The sequence below is a fragment of the Gambusia affinis genome, linkage group LG06, assembly GCF_019740435.1.
Source record: "Gambusia affinis linkage group LG06, SWU_Gaff_1.0, whole genome shotgun sequence".
NCBI classification, from domain to species: domain Eukaryota; kingdom Metazoa; phylum Chordata; class Actinopteri; order Cyprinodontiformes; family Poeciliidae; genus Gambusia; species Gambusia affinis.
This window is the reverse complement of record NC_057873.1, coordinates 30,360,820-30,386,639: the sequence shown is the minus strand read 5'-3', so window position 1 is coordinate 30,386,639 and position 25,820 is coordinate 30,360,820. Positions and strand designations below refer to the sequence as shown.

General features: G+C 37.5%; 1 protein-coding gene across 5 annotated transcripts in view; it reads right to left on the bottom strand.

Moving 5' to 3' along the window:
- Window positions 1-25,820, bottom strand: part of bcas3 (BCAS3 microtubule associated cell migration factor) — a 305,494-nt gene that overhangs the window by 10,116 nt on the left and 269,558 nt on the right. For 2 of the 5 annotated variants that reach the window (XM_044118512.1, XM_044118513.1), the window contains exon 23: window positions 20,479-20,658. In XM_044118512.1, coding sequence (XP_043974447.1) covers window positions 20,479-20,658 — 180 coding nt within the window. Of the gene's footprint in view, window positions 1-20,478; window positions 20,659-25,820 lie in introns of those variants that run through there. The other 3 variants (XM_044118520.1, XM_044118514.1, XR_006370795.1) reach the window with 2 other exon arrangements.

Sequence of the window (25,820 nt, the reverse complement as noted above, 5' to 3'; positions counted from 1 at the left end):
AAGCTCACTAAACCAGCCATACAAATAAAGCCTTTCTCGAGTATTATCTATATTATGGATGTTCTGAACATATCGAGGTTATTATGTGAGCTCTTGCTCTGCACAATCCTTAGAAAGCTGTCCAGTTGGACGACTGAGTCCACATCAGAGGAAAAGCTCATTAATATCTACCGGAGATCATCCTGATGGACTGTGAAAAGCCAGGCTTAACACACCCTTCTGTGTAAAGGACACAGAACCCCCCAACCCCCACACACACACACACACACACATATACTGTAAACTGTATATCAGCAAATATGACCTCTGAACTTTTTAATGCTTTGTCTCTTATCACACAGTCTATAGCTTTATAGCGTTGGCATCATATTTCTGTTTTGAGTTTCAAAAGACTTTGGGCTTTAGTCAGAACACTTTTGTCGTGAGGAAAGTCTTCACCTTCTACTATCCCTGGTGCAGGACGCTGGTAGAAAGTAGTTGGTGGAAATATTGTTAGATTTGCTGGTACAGAACTGCCAGGCTACATTTTCCTAATTTTTCTTCATCTTATAATTCAGTACCACATGTAACAGTGCACTAACCTCGTTGTTGGTTCAAGCTAGCGTGGGTGCAGTTGCTGCCATTTTCAATTTTACTGTTTTCAAAATTAGGAGTGGAGGTTAGGAATCAAAGTGCCTGAAAATGCAGAGCCACAGTGTCTCTGGGATGATTCAAGGTGACTTGTGGTCTCGTCTAATGGTGGAACTTTACCTTAACATCCAAAAATACTGCCACTTTCCAGACAGCGGTCTTGTGTAAACAATGCTTAAAGGCACCGCTAAGGCTAGTATGCTAACACATAAATGATGTTCCACCAGTCTACACGTCCTGAGACCAATCACAGCACTTTAAAGTATGACAAGCAAGACAGCAGCACTGTTGAGCAGTACATAGACAAGCTTCCCACTGAGAGTGCATGATGGACGGCCTATTGCTTGAACTTCACAGGCCAGCAGCTAATGCCATGAATCATGATAGTCAACAGGTTCTGTGATTAAGGAAAAAGTGAAAAAGAAAATAAGTGATTGATGGGAGCACTTCAGGCCCCTGAGCAGGGACTTTCTCCTCATCTTCTCAGACCGTTTATTCCAAGCCTTACCAGTTCCATACACTCAGCTGACCACAGTTTTGCCAGCAGCTGCTCATTAAAGTATGTTATAAAGGGTGAAAACAACAGGCCGGGACACTCCTGACACTCTATGTGGGCCGCTTTGAATTAGGCCTCTAATGAAAAACTAGTGGTGACTGAGACTTTGACTGGATACTTGCTGGGAGTAGACTGGCAGCCGCCTCTCCACTGGACATGTTTGGAGCTGCTTTTATTAGCAACTGCTGCTCTTAGGCAAGAGCAGCAGTTGTTTGCTCCGTCAGCAACAGTTTGCTGTTGATGGAACAGCAAACTGCTCCATCAACTGGTTGTGGAAACAAAGAATATGGGAGAAAAACATGTTGCATGGACAAGATAACACATGTAACTAACTAGATTATACATACTAACATACTAAAGTTAATAAAGGCATCTGGTGACAACTAATGGTAATAATATAAATGCCTGTGGCAAACACTGAGTTATTATAACCTATATAAACTTACTATGCTGATTGTCTGTTTTTCTGCTCAGTAAATGAGTTCTGTTACTAATGGTAGTGGTTCTCTGAAAAGTCATTACTGACACCTCTGAGTGCAGCAACCATCATCAGAAGTCCTACAGGGTGAGAAGCATAAGGAGACAAATTTCCACTTGGGCTGTAAAGGTCAACCAACTCCATAAAAATTAAAAACATGTGCAGACCTTTAAATTAAAATGATGAACGGTCTACACTTTTTAAGCACCTTTTTGACCTCACCTTGGTTCTTAAGTGGCATTGCAATGTGTTTCTTATTCAACCGTTCACCCACATACACATACTACTTTTTCCTAGTTTTGCATACATGCTGAATTTGTAAGCGTATCCCAGCAGCTGTTAAACATCATAACCATCACTGGTGCCAACAAAATCAATACGTGTTAACATACATGCTGGCATTTGGACAATCATCTACTAGTTGCGTTTCTTTTTTGCTGCACAATCTTAGCAGCTACTTTGGTAAATAGATTTTGGACATAAGTTATTTCTGGATCCAAAATCAAGTTTTCCTTTTGAATTTTGTTCTGTGATATAAAGTTACAAAACCATATTTGGGCATACTTTCACATCTATAGTGTGAGCCATATTTATCCTGGTTTTAACAATCAGTAAACTAAAGCACTGTTTTACCACTGTTCCAATGCATGCATGATAATTTGAATGCATGTCATCCATCTTAAGGATAAGTGAGTTTGGGAAGATTTTTGTTTCTGCTGTTTTTAGGATATATAAAACTCATTTCAAATCATGGACATCAACAGTATTCACATCCAAACAGTTCCTCTTGTGTAAGCATTTAATGAAAAAAAAAACAAAAAAAAAACTGCTTATGGAGGATTATATTAGTGAAGCATCTAGACCCAGTCACACACACGTATACATGCCTGCACATGTGCACACACACACATATATAGCTGGATGTTATCTGACAGGCATGTTGGGAAAAGCCTGTCAGTGGCTTTGGACAGGAGGGCTGGTCTAAGCTGAAAAAGATTGCTGGTGTTGGTGTCCACTGAGAAAACTGATGGACAGCACAGCGTCAGGAGACTGTCGCTCCTCATCACATCACATAACAGATCCGACCCACAACAATATGCCGAGCCAAGCTGCACACTGTGTTTGGAAGAAGGACATAGAAACAAGTCTGACACAAGCCTTGAAGTCCAGCCAGGTTCACTTCTGTAGTTAACCTGGTTAGAAGAACGACTGTGTAACGCATGAGACCTTGGAGGAATGCAATGTATTAAGACAACGCATTGTAACAAATAATAAGATGAGCCAAAAAAACAAAAACAAAACAAATCTAGTCTAAAGAGAGGTCATATTTAACTAGCAGTAACTGATTCTATAAGGAGCTGCTACCAGGCCCAGCTAGTGGCAATGGCAGTACAGGCAAATGCAAAGGGCATAAGCAGACCAGTCAAAAACAAACAGCTGATAATTTCCACTGAATACTGAAAAAGCTTTAAATCACTTAGCACAAGCAATATTTCTGGTAAAAAAAACACAAACAGATCAAAAAATAATTTAGGACTGAACTATGTTTATTTGTCCTGGATTCTCACTATAACATACACACACACTCATGTGCTTTTCATGGAGGGAAGTGTGAAACCAGAGCAGCAAAATATAAAAGCAAACCCTTGTAGATTTACTGAGCTGTAAGAAGAACAAGGATCCATCACGTACAACATCAACATTCTATAGATACTTATGATCAGCAACACCTGTATTTAATAAACGAGCACACAGGGTGAGTCAATCAGAACATATTTCAGTTGGTCACTTTAAAGAAACTAAACCCTTTGGAAGACTGCAGGTAAATAAACTGCACACTGCACAGCAAAAAATCAATTATATATTTTGTCACTGAGTTGAAATAATCAAAGTTCAACATGAAGAAGGCAACTTTTAATATGAGATTTCAACCTAAAGAACATGGCTGCCTTTACATGAACTTGTGGTTCTTTTGAGAAGGTTAAATATCACTAGAGAAAAGCAAAAGGACCTGGAACACTACACATTCCTTGAGATATCAAAAGCTTGGATAAAGGAACTATTTAAAGACATACTTTATGTACAAATCAACATGTTTCTCTCTCAGTAATGCACAGAAAAGCTCCTAAAGGGCTTCTTGTTATGATAAGAACTAAGGATAAGTACAGAAGTCTATAAAACCATAATAGAAGAATACAAGATCAGCTAGAACAGAGTTGAGTTTTAATCCAGATAACATGCTAAGACTTTGCTCAGAAATCTTGTAAAAATATTCAATTGCATTTTTGAGGAAAATCAATAAACCCACAGCATCATAGGTCCTTCACCGTAGTTGACTGAGAATATTTTGTGCTTTTATAAAATAGTCACTCTTGGTTTTACAAAGAACAGACACAAATAAGAACAAAAATTGCATTTCTGGATTTTGTACAATCAATCAAATTACAGTCAGTCTGTGCCAGATTATTCTACTCATTATTTCAATCATTTTTGCTCATTTCCTGATTACTGAAATAGACATCCTTCTATTGCTTCTGTTTGTATCTGAGTGATGTGGAGTGGAAAGGAGAGATAACGTTATCTCTGTAGTTCAGCATCATGCAGATGATTTCATACATCTGCTCTAATTGTTTTAATGTGGTTTAAACATGGCTGAGCTTTCATCTTGGACACATGGTGGTGGAGAACCTCAGTTCAGTCACACTCAGCGATTTTTATTAGTTCAAATAGCAGAAACAATAGCAGAGGAATATTTTCTATAATATTTATAACCAGTTTCTCAGAAATTCTAGATCTGAACCAACTGATGTGCAGTTAAAGATCACAGGTTGCCCATAAGGTCATACAAATAACAATAGCAATAAAAACACCAAATGGGATTTCTCTGTTGATTCTCTGAGGTCGCTTTAAGTTCAACAACAGGGAAGAAGGTAAAAGTGTACATAAACTCACTACAGGTTCTAAGAACCACTATTGACACCTGTGCTACATTTACCATTCCTCCATACTTTGTGTTGGGGTTAAAATATCCACTTACATTATTGAACATGTCTATCTCTGCCCAGATCATTGAGCAAACAAAGAACAGAACATGGAACATCCTGCCACCTCCCCTGACAACATGTGTGAAGTCTTACTTTCTGTCATTGTGTTGTTACTTCTGATTCTATAACAGGGAACATGTGTTTCATTCATCACAAAATCACAAAACATTCAAGACAAACAAGAATATTTAATAAGAATGCTAAATATGAGACTAGGTTCATGTGTGTAGGAGAATGCTTTTGCCAAGCTCACCTTAGATGCTTCTCCATCATGCATCCTTTCACTTATTTATGACTCCATGTTTTATTGATACACACACCGCCTTATGCAGGGTTATGTCAGGAAACATTGGTTTTATGTGATACATATTTATACATAAAAGTCAAAGTGATATGATGTTAACAGGATATGTGTTCACACGTTGGGGGAAGACGGGTATGGGTAGTCACATTATATCACTGCAGTTAAGGTTAATGTTATTGCTTTTCAAAATGGAACTACTTAAATCATGTTTACCTTATATTTCTCAATGACTAGGAGTCATTCATCTTCCTACTGTTTATCTCAGAGTCTTGTTCATCAAAGCTCTCATCATCATAATCATCATCATCATCATCATCATCATCATCATCATCATCATCATCATCATCATCATCATCATCATCATCATCATCATCATCATCATCATCAGATTAATTACTCTCATATTATCTCTTCAGTAGACCATACCAGCTACAACCATAACCTCTATAGCTCCATATCTTCCTCCACCTAATAGTTTTGTTCAAATTCTCCTGTGCTCATTTGAACCAATTCTCTTTCTCCTGTAGTCTGATTTTCTGTCTTCCAATCCAAACTAGCGTTGTCAGTGAAGGTGTTTCTTTTTATTTAGCAAAAATTTGGGTCAGCTGTATTTTTATGGAGCCCTGATGACCTCACAATAATAAGTGTGTTAAATAATAGATGACTGAATGTATGTTGTTATGAAACATTGGTAAACAACACATTCTGTGCCTCTGTAGATTTGATGGTGGAGACATTTTTACAGATCTACTCTGTCTTAGAAACAGCCCCTGAAGTTGAGAGATGTCCAGTGCAGATGACACAGCAGATCTGTTTGCAGTCTGAGCTAACGACTCAATAAGCTAAAGCTGATTGAAAGTGTTAATGAGACTCTTTCCTGTTCAGAAACTTTAATCTGAGGTCTTGATAACTAATCATGGATAATGCATACTGTTCTTGGAGTTCTGCTGCCATATGAGAAGGCATATTTATCAGTGACTAGGATTCAGTGGGATCAACCTGCATGATGTAGTTTAAATGACCGTAGCAAGCCCACAGCAAAGCAACAGCAGCACCAATGACAGTAGATTCTTCACTGCTGCCACAATCAGCTTTAAAGCAGGCAAGGTGAGGTGGAGCGCTCCGAGCTATTTGTCCATTTGTGATGCTCTGCACAAAGTTTGACCCAAAGCAGACAGAGAAGCAGGGCTTTAAAAAGTGCTTTCCCACCACTCTCACTACCTTCTTCTTTCTCGCCCTAATTCTCTCTCTCACTCCTCCCTGGCTCACCCTTCTTCTCTGTGAACCCTGACAGCCCTGTGTATGTGTGTATCTCCCTTGAGCGAGCTGTTAAGTGCAGTTTCCAAAAAAACCTCCACAAAAGCCCATTTGCAGGCAGCTCAAGCTCCACGCACAGTGTACACAAATGTACAGAGTGACACTAACAGGCATAGACACATATATAGACAATTGCACTCACACGCTGCAGCTCTCACATGTAGACACAAACTCTGCACACACACTTTTCACACTTCCCTCTGGGCAAACGAGGCAGAGTGGCAGAAGAGAGGCTGGGATAAATGATACAATGATATCCAGGCCTGACTTGTCAGGGAAGTTGAGAGAGAGGATGAGGAAGATGAAGAGGAGGAGGGGCAGGAAGTGGCAGCCCTGAATATAGGAATTATTCTTCATCGTCTCACAGTGTCGCCACACATTACGCTCAAACTCTGGCCTGGCAACATGAAGAGAGAGCGAGAAAAAGAGGTTCAAAGGGGAGGTGGGAGAAACGCTGAAGGGCACCTATAATGACCACACTCTGCTTTCACACTCACCATCTCTTCTCTCAGTACCACACTCTCTGGCCTCAGTCAGGGTCCCAAGTCCTTTTCTACTCTTACACTCAGCCCTGATGTCTTTTTATACCCTCTCTCCCTCCCAGTTTTTGTTCTTACGGTGTGTCATGGTAGGAATGAGTAGCTTTCAGGGAGAGAGTGCACTCCTTTTTGCTCCAGCTATGCCTCTCTTTTCTCTCATGCTCTAAAGTAAGGGGACAGCATGGCCCTCTGGGCATGCTGCAGAATGATTAACTAACAGTTCAGAGTTAGTCAACTAACCCAATATTGTGAGGGTTTGTGTGATAGTTTATTACTATTGTACAACAAGGTTTGCCAGTGAGATCAGATTTAAGATATTGCTAACAACAACATATATTCAGCTTCCTGTAGTGACACCTTGAAAAAACCAATATCAAAACAGATCGTAGGCCCATCAACAGAAATGTTAGACGGACACCCATCCAACAGGCACAGGCAGAGCAAAGTTTGACCAAGAAAATTACATATTCAAGTCTTTAATGGCAGCTTATGTCTTCATCTGGCTGCTAGATTAAAGTAAAAGCTATTAGAATACATAAGCATGAGTTAATGACGGCTTGACAGTAGCAGGTCAATCATGCAACTTTCCATCGAAAGAACTCCGGGTCTTGAACTGGTTTGGTTCAAATGCTTTCAAACTTCAATGCTTTGTTTTTAATTTTGAATTAATATGAGTCATTTAGCTAATTTAATTGAATTAGACTTGTTTTCCTTTGTTAGAATCTCTTTAAGCTACTTTGAATACCTTACTGATCATGCTGGACTGCTTGATAACCAGGATGTATTAGAAGGTAAGTATGTATGAGTGAATTGAAATGATTTTTGGCAAAGTCCCTCAAGATCACATTTGGTGTGAATTGGCGGTACATAAATAAACTGAATTGAATTACATTTAATTCAATTAGACAGCATTACTAGAGATTGATAGAAGTGTGATGAGGGATGCATTGTGGGTTTGCTTGTGGTCATGTGGTTATGTCATGGAATTGTATGGCATGTAGGGTGTATACATGATGCAGAGGTCCAACGTAGAACCACTGGTACATACCAAAAGGATATCCCTACAAGCTGAGAAGGCTCTGGATAGCCAAGATAAACCTCGCCAAGAAAGGCCTCTGATGTTCTGTAAACATCAACTGTTGACATCACTGCCTGTCAACTGGATATCTTTAAAACATCAGCACAGTCACATAACTTTCAGTAGACACAGTTTTATTTGATTTCTATTCTATGTCTTTTTGTATTGCAATGACAATGCCAATTGTCAATAAACATTGAAGAATCAATCAGCATGTAAAGTTCTTGTTTAAAACCTGAACCTGTAATCTGAAATTATTGTAAAGGAATTCTAATCCACTATTCTTTACAACTTTGCACCCATTGCCCTTTAAGTTCTTATGGATGAAGTCTAAATGTTCCCATTCCATCCTCCTCTTATCCTTCACCTCAGCACTTAGCTATTTAAACCGTCAGCACTTCACAGTTATTCATCTAAGTGAAGTAGAAATGTTCTTTTTAGAGCTAGTTTTATGAAAAATCTCATTTATATGTGTAAAAAGCAATACATATCACTACATATTACAAGATTATTAGACATATGTACTTAGACCTAGCCTGACCCTCTGAGCAAAATTACACTGAAAAGACAACATGGTCATCCATCTTTATGTGACATGTGAATGTAGTGGAAGGTGGAAGAAATGAAGAACTCTACTGATCTGGTTGAAAAGTCGTTAAGAGTTAATAAATGGGTTAAAAAAGCTTGAGTTACAACAACTTTGTTTAGGTCAAATGTGGACAGGGGTAAGTAATGACTGACTTAAAATAACCATAAAAAAACTATGTTTTAGGACATCCAGTCTTCAGAGGGCAGTAACAGTAGTACCTACAGATTAATACATTTAGCTTTGAAAGAATCAGCCAAACCAAGTTATGTTCTATTCATCCTCTCATGTGGCTCTTATTCGTATGTTAGTGTATCATTATGTGTGTGCGTGTGCGGGTGCGTAGGGGTGTGTGTGCCTGTGCTTAGAAATGAGGCCAGAAAGCCTTTGGATTGATTGGAAAAGAAGGACCTCCAAGCCTGTGTGAGCCTTCCCCACCCAAACCCCATTCCCCAACACATCTCTTCATGTTGTTACTCTTATGATGTATATCAGTTTACTAAAACAAGAGTGAATAGCAAAGAAACCAGTCAGTCGGCAGGATAATAGAATGGCTTTGTGTGTAATGAGTAAGAAGCCAATTCAAATACAGGATGTTTTGTGTGACCATAAAATCACACAGCTGTCTGTACAAGCGTGCGGTCTAGTTTCCATTTTCCCTTAATAGACCAATTAATGAGCTTTCTATGGAAAGATTTACATAATAGCAAGTCTTAAAAAGGCCATTCATTTATACATCCCAGAAAAATACTGTTTCTTGCTAACTGCGAGAGATCACCGAAATGTATTTGCTTCTTTAGGCCAGCTGACACCATCAACAACCTCAACAGTTATAAGATTGATATTGGAGCTGCATCTAACAATTTATTTAGTAATCAATTTATCAATCAATAATTTTGACAATCTGATAAAAATTTGGCAGATTTTATGTAGATTTGTTTTTATCATTTAAGCCTTTTTTACACAATATTAAAAATATTTGCATATGTTTATTTGCATGTATACAAATAAACAATTAATCTGCTTTTTTAAATAAGGAAACATGTTTCTTGCCTAAAACACAACATAGCATTCCTTTAGTGAACAACAGCTAATCATGTGTAGCAAATAATGTATCTGCAGCTAAAACATTAGACCACATGTGAAAAGGTAACCCGTTTCTAATCAACCTAACATCAACACAGCGTAGGACTGACCTGGTGAGTGTTTTTTGAACTAACCAAATAATAAGTGGACAGCAAAAAGTGCTAAATAATAACTCTTTTTTATATATCAGAATTTGAACCTGGTGAAGCTAAAACTAGGTTATTGCTTGAATATTGAGAATATTTATATGTTCATTCCACAACAAAATAACACAAAGGCTGTTTTTTTTTTTTTGCCTTAAATGCTAAATGTTTATATTTTCTCTACAGCTTTGGCTTAATTACTGCTCTGAGTGAGTTGTTCTTTCAGCATAATTTGCCTTCTTTAGAGTTTGTATCTTCCAGTTAACGATTAATCAATTTCTAAATTACCCGATGATTATTTCAATTCAGCTACAATAAAAAAATAAAAATAAATAAAAAATAAAAAAACTAAAAAATATTTTATTGATCAAAAAAGGATATTAGTGCATAAGGGATATTAAATGTTGAAACTCAAATTAATTAAAATTTCAAATTCTTCAAAGAGTTGCTGTAGATAGTAATGGCTGTTGGCAGGAAAGATCTCTTGTATTACAGCAAATCTGAAGAAGCCTTTGACTGAAGACAGTCCGTTTCTCCAAGACAGTCTCAGGGTTGGTCATAATTTCCTTGATTTTATTAAAAATCTTTCTTTGCATTGTCATCTCCAGAGGTTCCCCAGTGATTCCCAAAACAGAACCAGAACAGAACCAGCCTTTTTATCAAGTTGTGTAACATTTTTATGTCTCTGGCTCTGATGCTGTTGCCTCAAAAGATGACAGCAGAAGAGACAACAGAATTAAAGAAGATCTGCAAACCTTGAAGGATCTTAACCTCCTCAACAAGTCCAGTCTGCTCTGTCTCTTCCTATAGGAGCTTCATTGTTGTGTCTCCAGTCCAGTCTGCTGTCCAGATGAACACCCAGATATTTATATTTCTCGACCACCTCCACTTCTTCTCCGATGATGGAAAAAGGGTTTCCATCAATATTAATAAACATTATTTAAAATAAAAATAATAAATGAATAAAAATCAATTCATCACAATTAATATGATTAATCATTTGAATACTTTTGTCATGGATTGTAAATAACCTTTTTACAACATTATTTAAAGGTCCACTGAGCAAAGTGAAAAGTGAGCTTGATTTGTTTGGTGGGTGTTTGTGTGTAGTAAGTATCCTACCAGCAGCAGCCAGATGTCAGAGTGACAGTTCAGTGATATTTGAAACAGGAGTTTGTCTTTTCAGGATGTTGAACTGAATCATTTTCCAGAACGATGACGATGTGACGATGTGAGAAAGACATTAAAGTGTCCTTTCCACTGCTGATGTTGACGTGGGTCGGCCTATAGGACTCCACCGCCACAATTTAGATTTTTCTGGAACAGGTGAGCTTAAAATTTCATTGAAATGATGACAGCAGCAGTTTTTAGTTGCTCAGACCTATAACACAACAGCTACAACCAGAAGTCCTCCAAGCTTTTCAAGCAGGCGCTTGGTCTGGGCATGTAAAAGAAACATAATGAGTAGATGAACGAATTACTGCCCACAGGGACTAATAAATGAAGCAATCATGTTGCTTTAGAAATGAGTAACAGTAATGAGTAATGTATTACATTTTTCCAGTCAGGAAACCAACACTGGTCAGATGCGTATGTTAGATTACAGACTCTTAGCAGTTGCCGGTAGCATTAAAATAATAAAACATAACATTTGATAGGTTATTGTAAAGTGCATAACATATTCATCCAAAGGAAAATGAAAACTGAGTCCAAATGGAAAATCACGTGCTATTAGGGTGTAGTGCTGCCTTGTATAATATTGATTAATAAATGGGGGAAAAGAGAAGTGCAACATCAAGATGTTTCTTTAACAGAGTTCTAAAGCAAATGTGAGATCTCATATTCACTCAAATGTACAACCCCCCCCCATCAAGACATGGAATTTTATATTTGCTTTATTACATTTGCACACACCTATAGAGTAGCATATGGCCACAGAGTTAATATCTTCACCAAATGATAACATCAGTCAGGGAGTGGACCTCTCCCAAGGCCTACATTTCGTGTGTCACTGAGCCAGAGGCCAGCTGGAAATTCACCATGAATAAGTTACGGAGAGCATTTGGACTTCTAAAGAGGTTCTACAGACCGGTCACCTGTATATGACTGTTTGGAAAAACAAACTGTCTCACTCTCACACACACTGGCCAGTGTATTCACCACATGTCGATATTAGGCTGTTGATAGTAACACACATCCATCAACAGAAAGTTGAATAATTGCAAACACTTGTACACGCACACGCAAACACACAGTCACTTAACTCCGTCTACTAAAACATGTACATGTGATGACTAAAGAACAGCCCTGTAGAAACCTGAACTATAATGTGTATTTATCAGAGTTTGGCACACACTCATATGTTGTCGATATGATGCCAAAATCTATATGGACAGACTATATATTCTACACAGGGTGAGGTGAAAGTGAATATATATATATATATATATATATATATATATATATATATATATATATATATATATATATATATATATATATATATATATATATATATGCTGGACCACATGCAGACACCAGGGAGGAAACACTTTCAGCCTCTCTGTGCTGATAAGGCTCCCCTAAATATTTGTGCTGAGTCGGGCACTGAGAGGGCCAGCTGAGCTCTGAGCTGTTCAGACTGTTTTAACTGCTGTTGTTATTATTACTGTTATTATTATTACTCCCAGGTTCTTTGAGTTGGGATCCAACAAAACAAGCTGTCTATGACCTAGTAGGTGTGGGTGGTCCCCTGGACCTACACCTCATCAATCAAAATAAAAACTCAACATACAGACCGGAGCAGAGAAACATAAAAAATAAATATGTAGTCAGGCTATTTAAAATGATCTTCACACTATGACTTACAATGACTCAGGAGTCGTGGTGAATCAGATTAGACATGTATGATACTGAAAGTGTTCCAAGTTACAGATTAGATTAGAGTCACCGTGCAATCGAATAATGTAGAGACTAAAAAACATGTTTGTTTTTTTTAATTATTGTCTTCTTGAGTAAACATAACTTTACCACTAAATCTACTTTATTATGTCTTTAAGCCTAAAGCCAGGAGGCTATGCATTATAGAAATCTTTGATTTCATTGAAAATGTTCAAAACTGTAAATAACTCCTGAATAAATATGTCTTGCTCCTGTTAGGCAGCACTGTTCCAGTAGGTATTTGTGGAAGCCACCAGCTTAAATTTCAAACAAATTTTTCTGTGTAAATGTCTCATGTTAACAATGCAGACACCTGAGGCACACATGCATTTCTTTTTGTAAGTTGGTCGGTTTGACTTATATTTAGATGCACTCTATAATCTGTAAATTACAATAGCCAAATTAAATTATTTACGGTTGTAGTAAAAAGTTATGCTTATTTCTATAATGATTTTGAATATAAATATATTAAAAAAACAAATTAAAAAACAACAACCAGAAATCATTGAGATATTAAGATGATGTAAATAGAACATCAAAACAACCATTTGTGAAATTTTCTTTAACTGACTTTGTAAGCCAAAAGGCTAAACAAAGTCATGAAAACACAAATTCTTGGTGCTTCCCAGAGTTCATTTTGACAGCATGTTTTGTTTAGTGTCAGTCTTAGCGTTTTGACTAGAATGTAATTTAATTTTAATCAGTTTTAGTCATAATTTAGTCATCAAAATTGTTTTAGTCCTTTTTTAGTCAACTAAATTTTTCATAATAAAATTTTAGTAAACCAAGTCTACAAGCACTACAAAATTTCATTCTTCTGCAGGAAATGAGAGAATAAGGTGTCAACAGACAATGTTAATCATGTAAGTTACTCTCACCAGGTGTGAAAACCTCTTCAAAGTTAGGAACTTTGATACTGGAAACTATTTTTGAACAATACCAAGGTAGAAAGTCTTCAGCAATGACTTGATTCTTGATTCCTCCAAAGGAGCCTCCATTCTCAGCCAGAAGCAAATAGAAATATGCCCAGGAAAAGAAAAATCACCTAATTATATTTTGGATCCTGCACGTTTGTCCACATCACAGAGATGTCTATTCACATTGTATTAGTATTATCACACAACCAGGGAATTCAGCAAAATATAACAGATAAATTGTGGGGGATTTTTTACTTTACAAATTACTGACATGGCCGATTCTCTCGGGATTAACGACATTGACAGTCTCCACAATTATTACAAATAGTATGTGGTACCCAAGTAAAACTAATCCATTCACAATATGGCTAAAGACTGCACAAGTCTCAGCAGGCATGTTAATATTTAAAGTTTATAGCAGTACTTTTACTGTATACAGAGTGAACAAGTCTGACTTCTCTGTTATGATTGAAGGAGGAATTCTTTATGAACATATCGGTATTCTGGAACACTTCCCTTCAAGCAAATTAGAGGAAAATGGGGTTGTTAGACCAAAACCAAATCCACGTCTTGGCCAGAACACCACATTTCTGCTAAGCATGACAGTGGAGGGGTGATGATTTGGGTTTGCATGAAATGGTTGCAAGGAGAAAACTTTATCTCTTGGCACATTAGTATTCCTAGCCACAAAACTTTGTATTGATTTTAATTCATTCTAGTAACTTCATTTATATCTAACCCAAACTCTTGCCCTCCCCCTCACCGTTACAGGGTATTATCATAACCCTGAAATGTAACATAAACTTAATTCACACCATAAATGTAAACTTAACCCATAAGCCTACAAAAGAGGGTTCACTGCATTAGGACGGGGCTGAGGCCACTGTAAGGCCCACCAGGCTAGTGAATATACCAGAAAGGTCCTAAATAGGATATAAATGAGCACACACAGACATACACGCCCACGCACACACACACCCACACACCACAAATTGTTTTGCCAAAGTGACCACTGCTTACTGGCATCTAGAGTGATCATCATCATCATCATCATGATCATCATCATCATCCACTATTCAGGTGGGAAATACCAGCAGTCGTTTCATCTATTAAAAGCAGCAGGAGAAACAAAAAACATGTTTCTACTTTAACATATGGTTTTTATTTCTACAGTTCATCATGCAATACTGAACTGAATTCAAACATTTTGTGATTTTTGTGGTATGAAACTGCCAAAGATGAATGATGGATTTAAATATCACCTGATGACAGACCATAACCAAATTTTCTTCTCCTCAGTATTGAACACCCATCAGTCAGCTCTGCTCTAAACAGATCTATCTGTAATCAAAGAAAAATGTAACCAAGCAAGAAACTTTAAGCCCCTCTATGTTTATTTTTTTACTGATGATGAAATGCTGACCTAGAACATGAACGGTCATGAGACTCATGGGTACCAAGCAACTTGATTTGGAAGTAATCTATAATTAACCATTCTACCAGAGTGATCTTCTCATTAAGAGATTGCTCACACCTCCAGTTGTTAATACTTGATGTCTGGTGTTTTAATTAGCTAATACAACTATTAGCATTTAAATAAACATATTTAAATGGCAGTACAGTTGGAAACCCTCCAAATGGTGGAAATATTAGATGTGGGAAACTTACATCATGCAAGTAAACTGACAAAAATGGCCCCATTGTTCCCAAGGCAGCTGAAACACCAGGTTGTGTTGAGCAGTAGTCTATTCTCCATATGGCTTCAATGGAATTTATGTTGGGTAGGCACCAATAAGCCAAATCTAGTTAGCAACATTATATCATTGGAGCAAAATCTAATTTCAGCCCCAGTGCTTTAGTCGTCAGTGAGACCCTCCTTTCCCCAGCCCTTTCCCTTTTCCTCTCTGCTTCCCTTCTTCATCTTCAGCTCTATCTCTCCCTCTGTCTGTCTGTCTGTCTGTCCATCTCTCTCTGTAAGTGTCACCTGCCCTCCAAGCTGGCGACGCCGGGTCTCGGCCTTAGCGTGAGAGCCCCATTACTCTGACTGGAATCTTTGTTTTCTCTGTGAATCTGCAAGAGTATGCACACACTTGTGTATGTGTGTGAGTTTATGAGTGTGTATGTTGGAAGAGAATGTCAGGGAGATGGTGATTTGTTACATCAACAAGCATTCCAGTTCTGATCCTCTGAATATGTGTGAAAAGACGCATAGAAGAGCCGGAAAAAGTCTAATCTGTTTTAGTTTGTCGTTCTGCAGACTAATTTTGGAGGCATGAAGGAAACGATTGTAAACAGCATCATGCCAATATGCACTGAAAAACAGATAAATACAGCTGAAACTTTTGATAAATGACCTGAGCAGTCATGTTGAAGCAGTTGACAGGAAAAATACTTGAAGATTATGTGTTTACAGGTGAGCCAGGACTGAGTGTGTGTTTGCAATCAGGTTCAAGGACTATGTAAGCGACCCCACTGTGTTCCTAACTGCTGGGGTCACAGCTCCCATTAAAGGGAGACACTGAGCAAGATACCATCTGCCCAGGCCCACTGAAGCCTCACAAAAAGGCACATGTATATGCACAGAGACTGCAAATGCTGTTCACATAAAGACATGTGAATACGACATGACACAACGCTCCATTTCCTTTAGCAACTGCCCACTAGGCTGGAGAAAGACCAGCATATCTGATCACAATGCAAAGTGAACAGGAACTTAAGGTAGGTAAAAAAAAATAAATAAATCTCAGGATGTTTTCTGACCTGATAGTGCGGTAGACTCGGTTTGATTGGGGACCAAAACTGTTGTGACATTTGATCCATCTTCATTTGGTGGGGTTTGCTTTCACACTGCACTGTGTCAAACAAACCAAACCCTTTAGCTGTGTCCGAAGAGAGGGGCTGCATCCTTCAAGGCCTGGACTTGTAGCCAACAATGCATTCGTTTCTCCAGATTTCAAGGTTGGGGGCCGGTGTAGCAAAATTTTAAGATTTTAAGTAAAAATATGAGTGGCCCCTGCTGGAAAACTGATCACCTTTGGGTCTTTCCGCATGATAATGATCAATAAAATATAGATAAACCAATGTAGAAATAGTTATCCGGACATAAAATAATCAGTTTTTTATGGGTATCACAGTTCTTACAGCTAACTCCTATTGTGGGTTGAGCTGAAGAGAATAACAGACAATTCAGGATTCTGGGTGATCTGGAGAGACTGGCCAAAGAGTTTGTATCTATCTGTATCCCTCAACTTTCTGAATTGTTCCAGGAGAAGGTTAGGTACTGTCTTATTGGCAAATGCACATAGTAAAAATTCCTTCATATCACACACACCAACACTAACGCTACCAATAATTTAGTTAAAACCAATTTTACCAGCTGAATAAATGTACTCAAAAGTTAGATTTATGAACAAAATCAGTGTAATAAGACCTGAATTTATTGGTACACATCAGGGGTGTCAACACATTCATCTGTTCCTGTCTGTTAGGTTTGGGTTTTGAAGAATCTGACTGCCGTCTACATATGACTTCTATCAGGGATAATGTGTTAGAACACAAATTCTTTAAATAATCCAATTTATTTGCCTGTTGATTTTCTTAGGTAAGCATATTTAGCTCCAGACAGCACACACACACACACACACACACACACACCCACACCCACACACACACACGCACACACGCGCACGCACCCACACAAAGTGTGTTTTTCCATCTTCACAGGAACGTTGCATTGACTTCCATAATTAATTTTTTATTCATTTCTATTGCCTGTTGTTTTTCTACCCATACAACTTGCATTTATTCTGCATTTCTACCTAACCCAGACATTATCCCTAATTCTAACCATTGCTTGTATAGACGTAAGGCGAACCTTAAACAAAACCCAATACCATGCCCCAAACAAGGGGCCACTGTATTAGGACCAGGCTTTGGTCCCCATAAGGCACATCAGTTTGAAAAGATTAATAAATATGACAGAAACAATCCAAAATAGAATGGCCAAACAAGTACTCGCACACACAGAGTATATCATCTCTGTAGTGTATGTACTGGCTCTGCAAAATTCAAAGTCCATCCTGACAAATGTTCATCTGTAAGAACTGAATCTAATTCTATAAAATAAATTCAACAGGTAACAAGCACATTTCACTTAACACATTGTTTAAACATTGTGCTAAATATTTATTAAAACGTTTAGCACAATGTCACATTTCTACATTATGCAGTTCACAGATCATCTACAAACCATCATGGAATACATGTCATAGTCAGATGCATGCAACCAGAACCAGAATATGTGAACCACAGGCAAACCAGAAGGCAAACCAATCCAGAAGAGATTATAGACAACAGAACATGAGTGTCTGATAAAGTATCTGAATCACTCCACACCAAAGCAATGCAATAATACATTTTGACTAAGACATGCACAAGTTCAAAAAATTCTCTGCTGTGTAAAAGAAACAAACAATGGCTGAAGTTATAGGTTTGCAGTGACCAACAGCAGCAGAGAGTTCCACATCGCTCACTTTGCAATGTCAGTATATGCAATTCTGTACATATGAGTACAGTGTTTTTAATGTGAATATGGCCTTTAGGGATAAAATAGAGCCAATCCATGAGATATGTATACAGATCCAGATTATTTCTTCAGTTAACAAGTTATCAAGTATTGTCACAGAGTCGATCCATCCATCGTTCTGCAACCAGGATGAATAATGACAACTGAATTTATGTCCCCGTCTAATGAAACCACAACCCCTGGTCCCACATGGCTCTGTGCTGCTTACAGCAGACACAGGGACATTTCCTATATGTTCCCGGGCAGAAGTGCTGCGCAATTAGATTAACCAGCAAAGATTGAAGCCTCTGTGCCTGTATGAATGGATGGACAAACCAACAAGTCCATCACATTCCCTGAGGATGATGTCTTCATCATGGCTCAAGGCACAGGAAAGACGGTGTCATTGTGTGTGTGTGTGTGCATGCATGTGTGTAAGGTTTGATGTAATGTGATCAGTAATGAATTTTGTGTTACATTAAAGAGGGGCGGAGGGGGACAGAAGGGGTTTAGATGCGATGGTGGAGAACAAGGAGCAACTGACTGGTGGCAAGCAGAAGCCTTCAACGTCTAATCTAATGAAGAAACAGAAAAAGAGGGATGAGAGGGGGTAGAAAAGAGGGATGAGAAGAGAAAGAGAGAGAAGAGAAAGACAGTCTAAATAAGGTTAAGTCCTTACATGGAGAGAAAGATGTGGTGTGGGGGGAGAAAGAGGCAGCTGAATATGGCTTGTGGAGGGGGCTGATAGTCGATGCTAAATCCATTATAGTGTTGTGACCCCCACTCCCCTACAAAATACCCTTCCCATTCCTGTAGCTGCCTCTCTGGAAGTGTCCCCCTCCAATATTGTGCACATACATACACTTAAATCAAAGGAGCTCTTGTTCACTTAAGAAGGGGGATGGTGGGGGCTCACTGCCGCTTCCTAAACGAGTTAACCATTTGGACTGTCAGGGCCAACGGCATGTCTGCTGCAAACCCACACACACACGCACACGCACGTTTACACAGGTTCCCCGAAGGATAGAAAAACCTGGTTCACACACACACAAAGACAGGAAGCTTCATATCGAAGCAAGACCGGTGCAGATATACCAAGAGCTCTAACACACAAACACAAGCTGAACATGTCACTCTGTTTGAGCCAATCAATCACTGCATCCTGAGCTGGCTGCACTGACTGCTGGGTAATGCCAGGTCACAAGACAATTAGGGACTTTGTGAACATTGATTATGAAATGTGTAATGAAGAGCAGCACCACATGAGGACACATGGAACTCTTAATGTGTATGAATTAGTCAGAAAAGTCCTGCTGGGAAATCCTCAGCAGGTAAAATAACACTGCTCACCTACAGGAAGAAGCTACTTTCTGTTGAAGGGCACAAATTTATACAGAGCAAAGAGGCATCTTTCTACTTTTTTACATATTTTTGGGATCCTGAGAGGGAAGATAATGACAGTTCTATTTGGTCAGGTTGCTGAAATAGACATTTTGTGACATTTAAATGTTTGAATGTCATATTTCTTAACTCTTTGCAAAAGCAATGAGAGCCAGTGAACGCATCAAGAATATTCTGTCTACTGCTATGATTCCTACTTTTTGTATTAACCATTAAGTCCCAGGACTTGCTGCCTTGATTTATTTTTTTTTTATTTTACTTTTATTTTATTAACGGAATATTCCACTGAGATTAAAAGAATCTCTTTTGTTCAAGAATCCTGGCATTGAAGTTGTCAAAAAGGTTAAAATTTAAGTCATTTATTGATTCAACAGGTCAAGGTATCAGTGTGGCTAGTGAAACTGAGCCAATAAAAAGTCCTTAATTGTAGTGAATTTATGATTTAAATAAAGGAGGCAATTGTTGTTTTTTTTCACATAATATGAGGTTGGTTTAAATATTTGTCGTGATAAATGAAGTAGTAATTTGAAAATGCAAGTAAGAAAAAGCTAAAAGCAGAAGATATTTGGAAATGGGCATCCTATTCCTTCTCAAAAAAATGTCTGGAAATGTCGTTATTAGTTTTTTCTAATATGTGAAAGTGCAAAAAATAGAGAAGAAATTATATTATTACTAAGACTGATTTCTTTTAAGATTTTAACTTGGTGATTTAATAACGTACAAAACAAAACACAGCTGAGCTAAAATAACTTGAAGGGGAATATTATACCAAGAATATAAGTATCCTTTTGCCTGATTTTAAAAGAGAAATAGACAAAATACTTTTATTTATAAGAAAAGCCTGTGTGTTCATTTAAGAATGAGTGTGATTACACAGCATGAATCCTCTACCAACCTGTAGCAGAGCCCACTATGTCCCTTGAAGGAGACTCAGACATGGCGTCGGCTAGCCTCTCCCGCAGGCCTTCGTCACTGATGTCTGCCGATCCAATATGGTGTCTGGGCACGCCGAAGCTCTCGGGCCAGCTCCCACACACCTCCAGCAGGGTAACACCGCGCCCATCAAACTGCCCTGCAAATACACAAATGTATAAACTGTTTACTATAAAGTTACTGTGTAGGACAGGAATAATCATGCTATGTATGAAATATTTTATTGCTTATTAGTTAGGAACAACAAATCCTAAGGGGGAAAAAAAAGATTGCGTTTACCAGTTACTTGTGGAAAAGGTTTTGTTACACCTACAGTCACTTTAAAACTGAATTATAATTCATAACTTTAGACTTTTTAAATTGATCTGAGCTTCTATGAATCTCTAATTAAAACTTTATGAGACATTATTTCGCTTATGGTGTGTATATAAAATGCAAATGCACTATTTACCTGCCTACATACATTGTGAGGAGGATGGTAAGAAAATAAATAGTTTAAAAACTGCAACAATGAGTGTCATTAATGATTTAGCAGGAGATACTACTTACATGGTAGCCATATTTTGGGAGAAACAATTACTGTCCTACAATAATTAACGTGAACATGGAGTTTACTAAACTCTGCTGGGACCAACTGGAACTGTATTGCTTGGTAAGATGAGGCTTATATCAACTTAAGCCTTCCAGGGACTGACAAAGAAGTAATAAATATATGGAATTGTGTTTATCTCTTTCCTAGAAAACTTAAGAATGTCAAGATGTGTAGATGGTTGCGAAATGCAGGCGACAGCAGTGGCCAATAAATTTAATGGCTTAACAAAGAATATGGAAAAAACAAATTTACAAAAATCAAAGGGAGTTAGGGCATAAACATGAAACCCAAAATCCATGGAAAAAAAAAAACAGCAACGGGGACATGAGGAGAACACAGGGCAGAAGGAAGACGTGACAGGAGTAGATAAAAGATCCAGATACGAGTGGCTGGAAATGAGAAGCTGGAGAGGTTGGATGCTGAGACAGAGGATCAAGACTGATGAGCTAATAGGTCGCAGGTGTGAGTGACGGGAGCAGGAGACTGAGGAGAGGGAAAGGGAAAGAGGCACAGGGGGCGACAGAGAGTACACAGGGGAACAGGAAATAAATATAAACCTAAACACTAAAGAATCATATTAAAACTACAGTAAGTAAGAATAACTACAAACAAAAATAAATATGATAACTAGAATCACTAAGGAAGAACTGCAGTGGAATGGGAGAAAAAACAGCAGAACTAACAGAGAAAACTAGGGAACAAAAGAAATGACAAAACCCAAAACCAACTTCAAACAGGCCCAGAGCCTGACAAAGAACCATAACCTCATGGATTCTTAGAAACTGCAGAAAATGTTAAATAACAATCTTGTGGTCTTGCCAGAAAACTGAAAATGATTCTTTACTGTTTATTTATTTATTTTTTTTTACCAGTGACGATCCAGAACATATGATCAAATCAATACAGAAATCCTTCATCAAACATAAAATCTGCCTTCAGCTATAACCATCTCAGTTCCCAAATCTATATCCCAGAGGCCAATGGGGGCTTAGCGGAACAGAAGAGGAGACCTCTGACCTACAGGCATCTGGAAAGATTGTCTAAAGACAACTGATCAAAGATCATTTTCTCTGTACGCTCCAACCTTATGATGTCCTGTTAATGAAAGTTGGTTGAACAAAATATCCACAGCAGGGGTTACAATAACTATGCTGAGAGGAATTTAGTCAAAAAACATTGTTTCTTAACATGGAAACTTTTCTTTAACCGAGTGAATGTACACACACTAAATGTTCCAGAGTGAAATTATACTGCTGAAATAACAGATTCATTACCTTTAAGGCTTCATATCTGTTTTTTACTAGGGGTGAAATTAATTAGTCTACATCTGTGTGCTAATGTTAATATTAGGTATTTGTTTAAAAGTGTTCAAATAAACTGGACACAAAAGTGAGTGGATAAAAACCACATACACCCATTTTATAAATTACAATAGTATTGAACAGTTCATTTGTTTAAGTAACTCAACTTGCAGTTAATATAATAATGATAATAATAATAATAATAATAATAATAATAATAATAATAATAATAATAATAATAATAATAATAATAATAATAATAATAATAATAATAATAATAATAATAATAATAATAATCCATGTACAGTCAATACAGACAAGACACTTTTCTTAAAGAAAGTCAGAGCAAAACACCGTCTTTAATAAAATATGGGCTTAATAAAAAGCATGTTTAACATGTCCTTAGGGGTTTTATTTTAAAAACATTTTTAATCTGACAAAATAACATAATGGCAATAAGTATTCAAATTTAATCTAATAATGTTCAAAATATACACTCCACAGTGATAATCATATATTTATATTTCTTTTGTAGTTTGAGATTTATTTTTTTAAATATTACAACAAATCTTTCTGCAAAGCTTAGAAGTAAAACAATAAAGCTACTTTATTCAGCAGAATAAAGCCGCACTGTGATCTTAACATTCAGTGCTTGGTTATGTTGAGCCCAAACCACAACTGGTAAAAGCAGGACACACTGAAGTCCTTTAAATTCTAATGGAATCAGTGAAACACAGCAACATCAACAGCATTTTTCTCTGTGTTATCAGGATCAGAAATGAAATGACACCCACAACCTCTGTGATTGCTGGCTGAGATTTCCTCTGCTGAGTCAGCAGTGACAGCAACACAATGAGCCAGAGGTACATTACTGAGGAAGAGATCAATGCTGGAAGACAGCAAAGCTGAAGAAATTAGAATTGTGTTCTAAAACACAATGCCAGAAATATGCCAAAAGTTGTTCCAGTTTTGAAAATAATCAACCAAACTTGCTGACCTCTACCTATCTGGCTGGAAATGAATTTACAGCACACCAGTTTGCCACAGCGGAGCGGATCAGCTGCTTTGGAGCCGCTAACACACCAGACCTCTTCTAAGTGCAACCTAATCTTCATGCCTGTCAAAAGCAAATCTACACAAGCCTCTGCTGCATCTTAATCTTTTCTCCTCTGTGTCTTCCATGTTTTCAGCTATCAGAAGGATCTCGAATGTTGGAGCCAGAGAGTCTGCAACCTACTTCTCTATGTGTTTGTGTGTGACAAGCCAGGCATGCAGACACTAAAACAACTGGTTTATTCTGTTTCTGTGTCCATTTTACTGGGTAACTGTGCCTCCTAGCAGTATGAAGTGATAAAGATGTTGGGACATTTTTACAACACAGGACCAAGCAAACTCCAGCTATTATATTAAGGTGTTCTTCCAATCAGAAGGAGTTCATTCCATAGTGTATATAAATATTACCTTTTTGTCAAACATCATTGTATATTTAAAAAAAATAATTATGTGTAAAGTTGCTAAAACAGATTAATTGTTTGCTGGTGTTTGCTTGGTTTTGCCAAAGCCAATGCGGCATTCTATGTTTTCCAGTGGTTGAGAAATGAACATCACCCAGCATTAACTGTGCTCAAAGATCTGGGTAACTACTAATATTAAGTTTGATTTCTTGGCATTTAATGCAATAAAACATGGTTTCAAAACTCATTCTGAAGCATGAACTATGTGCATTAGATAAAAGACAACAAAACAAAACAAAACAAAAAAACAGGAGTCCAACTTTAGTTGATGTTTTCCAAAATAGAATGATAAAAACAGCACAATCATCTACTGTAGTTCAGAGAACCAGGGACACACTGAGTCTGGGACAGAGGCACTGCCGGCCTCTCAGTTCACCCCACAGCCGTGTCCTGCACTGAGGGCATGAAGCAATCCAAACCTGCTGTGTTCTTAATTCACTTAGAATTAAGAACTCAGAAAACTAATATATTAACTAGAATGCTAATGCTAATTTGTTTTCATAACATCCAACACAACAGGACTCAACCATGTCTTCAACTAAAAGCTCCACATGAATGACAAGCAACCGCCAGCTTATTGGAAGACTGGCAAGCCTATTAGATATGAACATCTAATTATAGCATATTTACTGACAAAACTAACCCCGGAAGTGTTTTTGCCTCAAGAACTTTATTAAACAATGCAAACTCTGTATTTCAAATTAGAAATTGGTCAGCCAGCTAACAACCATACTTTCTAAAATGGGGAATTACTCATAAATAATTCAGCTGATATGGCCCCAAACTAAAATCAGCTGATCCCTAATTAGCTTCATAGAAGCAGTGACATGATACCAGAAGAGGTGAATAATTTCATTTACTAAGTTGCATATACTTTAGCAACATATTAGAAAAAAGAAAGCAACCTTTTATCTTGTAGGAGTTGTGAGGCTATATTTTTACTCAGGAGTGCTAGATTTGACCTGAACGTGGTTGTTCTTGTAATATTTTATATCTGTGAGCCTGTGGTGCCATTTATAAATCAGGGACATTTAGTAAAGACGTTACAATAAGTGTTACAGTGTATGTATAAACTATCTGCTGTAAATATTAGTTTCATAAGCTTTATATTGAAAATAATTAATAATTAATTAATAACACAGAACTTGGGAAACCTTTTTACCAAAAACCTTTTTACCTTTTGGATGGCTACTTTTTAATTTTACTTGAGTATAGATATGCTGAAGTACTGCTACTCTGCCTTGGATACATTCTTCTGATACTCTACCACCTCTGAAACCCAGGCAGTGATGTAACAGTGAGGCTGTGATGTTCATGTGATTCCTGTCTCAATGGAATCACCCGTCCTTGTGTAACCAAAGAGCATTTGAATGGTTCGTCTTTTAAATACGGACCATTTTTACTGGTGTAAAAGATTGTGTTGTACCTTGCTTTAGGCTGTTAGGAAGGATTATTTTTCTAACTTAGACCCATGAACCATATTAGAATTTATAGATACACATCTTGAAATGTTGTACTTAAAGTTAAACTCAGAGAAGATCCATTATTTGAAATAAGTTGTGATATTTTGTTAAATCCAGCACTGAATAGAAAATTTTGCCTAAAAAAATAGCAAAACAGTTGAAAAACATTTAGATAAACTGTAAACAGAAAAGATTAAACTTTAATGGCCTCAGAAAAAAAGTATGAAATGTATCCATACTCTGAAAGCTCTGATAAAGCAAAGCTCTAGTTCTTAAAACAAATCAAAGAATTTTCTCAGATTATTAGGTTAGCAAAGCAAAATCTGGATAGATGCAAAGTGTTTTTGTGTTTCCTCCAGACAGTTTTTCCATCTATCTGGAGTCAATACACACTCATAGGAACGGTGAATCAAGCAGGGAGAATTATCAGGGAG